This window comes from Antrostomus carolinensis, unplaced genomic scaffold (assembly GCF_000700745.2).
Source record: "Antrostomus carolinensis isolate BGI_N321 unplaced genomic scaffold, ASM70074v2 scaffold5688, whole genome shotgun sequence".
Lineage (NCBI taxonomy): Eukaryota > Metazoa > Chordata > Aves > Caprimulgiformes > Caprimulgidae > Antrostomus > Antrostomus carolinensis.
The window spans coordinates 78,242-81,554 of NW_010330829.1; the positions used below are offsets into that span (position 1 = coordinate 78,242).

Below are 3,313 nucleotides of genomic sequence, written 5' to 3' on the forward strand. Positions count from 1 at the left end.
AGTTTTTATGACAATTTCCCCTTAGTTTTGAAAAATGACCTGTCATACTGCCTTCGTAATACAGAGCTGCTAATTAAGAGCAGTCTTAAGTGTGGTCCACGTACATCTGCTGACTGCCACTGACGTCCTAAATTTGTATTCCAAGCTGGAGGAGCATTGCAGTGATTGTCAGTAATATCTGACATTGGTCATTTTTCTTCCCCAGTAACATAGTACAGACTCTTCTAAATACAATTTTTAGTGCCAAAATCCATTAAACTCCAGATCTATAAATGCAGATATGATTATAAAAGCAAACACCTTTCTAAACCAAATATTTTGAAGAGTTCTGGCTAGCTGTTACTCAAAGAGAAGCAAGGCTTTACAATTCCAACTGCATTCTCTCCTTTTTTTGTTACTGTAACATGTTATACCAAGTTACACTTTGTTAGCAAACCTATTTGTACAACAAAACAGTGATTTAAACTGAAAGACTCCACACAGACACTCCCACAATCCCATCCCTCTTCTGTTTTTAATCATCATTCTTGGTCAAAGGTGATGCTAAATGACACATCGTCAGTTTCAAAGCAGTTTTACAGTGTTAAAAAAATCACTTTATTACATTTACGAGAAAACAACACAAGTCTTCAACTACTGGAGTGGCTGATGCTTAGAGCTGAGATTTAATGTTACGTTTCAGTCTTGTGCTTCACTCCACAAAGTTATGTAGGACAAGTTAAGACAGAGACCCATTTACTGGGAGTCACTCGATGCTTCGCTATCAAAAATGAAACCTCTACAAGAAGTATAAGAAAGGGAAAAAAAGTGACTTCACAAAAAAATACACCCAGTTGTTGAGATCCCTAAGATCTGTGTTTTAATAACACAACTAATTGATCCTCATAACAAGAATTCAAAAAGTGAAATTACAGTACACGAATCCAAATAGAAACTAACCTACCTCAAACTATACAATAGACATCAGGAACGCAAGCTCTGTAACAATAGAAAAATGCTTTTACACACAGTAGTTGCAAAAAGCTGTTGTATAATTCCAAGGATTTGTAGGAAAAAAAAAGTCTTCCAGGATTCATCTCAAGTTATTGGCAACCTGTTGAAGATAAAGAATAATAATTTAAAAAAAAAAAGTTACTGAGAAGAATTATGAAACTCGTGCTCACCAGAAATTTTCATTTGTGGGGTTCAAGCGAAGGGAACTGGCACTGGGGGCAATAAACCCATAATCATTTGTAATTCTGCCACAGGATCACAAAAAATAGGTAATTTAACAAGCAAGACATATACCTGCATCATACACACACGCCTGTTATACAGGCTGCATATTCTAGATGTGACCTCAGAATTTCAAGCCTAAGAGAGGCTGAGACACGTCTTTCTTGGCCACCTTAAACAAAATAATAACCTAACACGACACATCTAGTAATTTATTTACCAGCTGCCTTCCATGGGTGACAAAAATCAAGCTCTGTTCCAGCTGCAGTGAGATCTGAGTGCTCACACATTGTAACTGAGCAGCCCCCCCCCACACAGAGCTGCTCATGCTGTAACATTCTGTCACTCTTGCATTGCCCCCATCTTCTGAATCGCCTTCACCAGTCGCTGTAAACGCCGTGTGTGGCACTCACCTCACCACTGGAATTTATTCACACGTTTCTGTACTAGATTTTGAACTGCTGCTTGCTGACTATATAAAATATTTACTTCTCCATTGGTTTTGTGTAATATAGGGGCAGGTTATCACTTCAGAAATTACATCATATGTAATATCACATCTACCTTTCAATCAGTTTTTGTTCCTAGGGAGCGCTGCCCTAGAATTTACCTTTCTTCATGTCTGGGTGTTGTCTTACACCGAGTCCACCGAGGACCTGCTGCTCTGCAGTGGAGTGTGTGAGTTATGTGCTCCCAGCAAGCTCCTAACTTCCACAGGAGGAACCTGCAGCCGATGGGCAGTAACTCACTCATCAGCCCTGTGCACAGCAGCAAGTCCACAGTCTCCAGGAGCTCCGTGGGAGCTGAAGTCTGCAGGACGTGGTGGAAGATGGAAGAGCAGCACCACTCTCACACTAACTTTCCAGCTACAGAAACCAGAGTGGACGTTGGTTAATGTGTGTGAGATTCTGGTCCTGTCTAGAAGGCCCAGAGATGATGACAGAAGGGAGAAGAACAGCTCACTTTGGTAGTGATGCTTTTTCCCATCCTGCAATGACAGTCACTATTTCAGAGTGAGTGTGTAACAGAGGATGACTACAGCTATTGCACTTCCTCAAAACTAACCAACCATGAAGAAAATAACTCTCCTCTCAATACTGGTGAAGAAAACACCCTTGCTGGAGAGGCTGTTAGGAGCCTGCTGAGGAGAGCTTCTTAAAACTTCATGTATTACAATGCCCAGAGCTGCTGTGAATGAATGTCAGACTGCCTCACACATCAAAGGAAGAATTCTGCCTACATTCAAGTCAGTTATTTCAAGTGACTTTAGGATTTGTTTCAAGACTAGCAACCAACTGTCTCACTTTAACTCTTGTTAGGAGCAGGGGTCTTGTTCTCGCCTTCCAGTTCCTCCACTCCCGCTTGCGTCATGAGGTCTGCTATGTTCTTCTCCAGGTCATCTATGCGACAGCTCATGTCATCGAGTTCAGTGGAGTTAAGGGATATGACTGCAATCCAGCAGTGGTCAGCTTGGTGGGTTGGTTTTATTACAGTTTCGCTCAAACTCTTACGGTCACTTTAAATTTATATCAGGTTGCCCAGAGAAGCTGTGGCTGCTCCTCCCTGGAAGTGTTCAAGGCCAGGCTGGATGAGGCTTTGAGCAACCTGGTCTAGTGGAAGGTGTCCCTGCTGCTGGCAGGGGGGTTGGAACAGGATGAGCTTTAAGGTCCCACCCAACCCAAACCAGTCTGGGATTCTATGATCTCACAAATCCCACTGGTAAATAGACTTTACAATACTTATGATTCCATAGTGTATAACACCTATCTGACTTTAAAAAAAAGGATATTTCTTCCAATTATTTGGTCAGACATGGTTTGAAATTTGTCCTGCATTTGCTGAAGCAACGTCTGCACCTAACAGAAAGGAAGAGAAGTCGGGTTTGTTTTCATTATAAACATATAATTGTAGTTATAATATTTAATCTCATGTTGTTATAATCTCAGTTGTTATAATATTTAATCTCATGTAATGAGCTAAGTACAATGTTTTCTTTCATTGCTGAGCTCGACTGTGCACAAACTCTACAGTATAATTACATATTTAGTATATATAATATATATATATATGTGTGTGTACAAGCAAAAGAACTAAGGCT

At 40.5% G+C, this 3,313-nt stretch overlaps 1 protein-coding gene across 1 annotated transcript; it reads right to left on the reverse strand.

The window, feature by feature from the left end:
* Positions 1-836: 836 nt before the first annotated feature.
* HSBP1 (heat shock factor binding protein 1) lies at positions 837-3,071 on the reverse strand (the record flags this gene model as incomplete). Its single annotated transcript, XM_010173019.1, has 3 exons — positions 837-1,093; positions 2,520-2,639; positions 3,005-3,071. Coding segments are annotated over 2 exons (186 nt in total), but the record flags the coding sequence as incomplete, so codon positions are not given.
* Between the last annotated feature and the right edge of the window lie 242 nt (positions 3,072-3,313).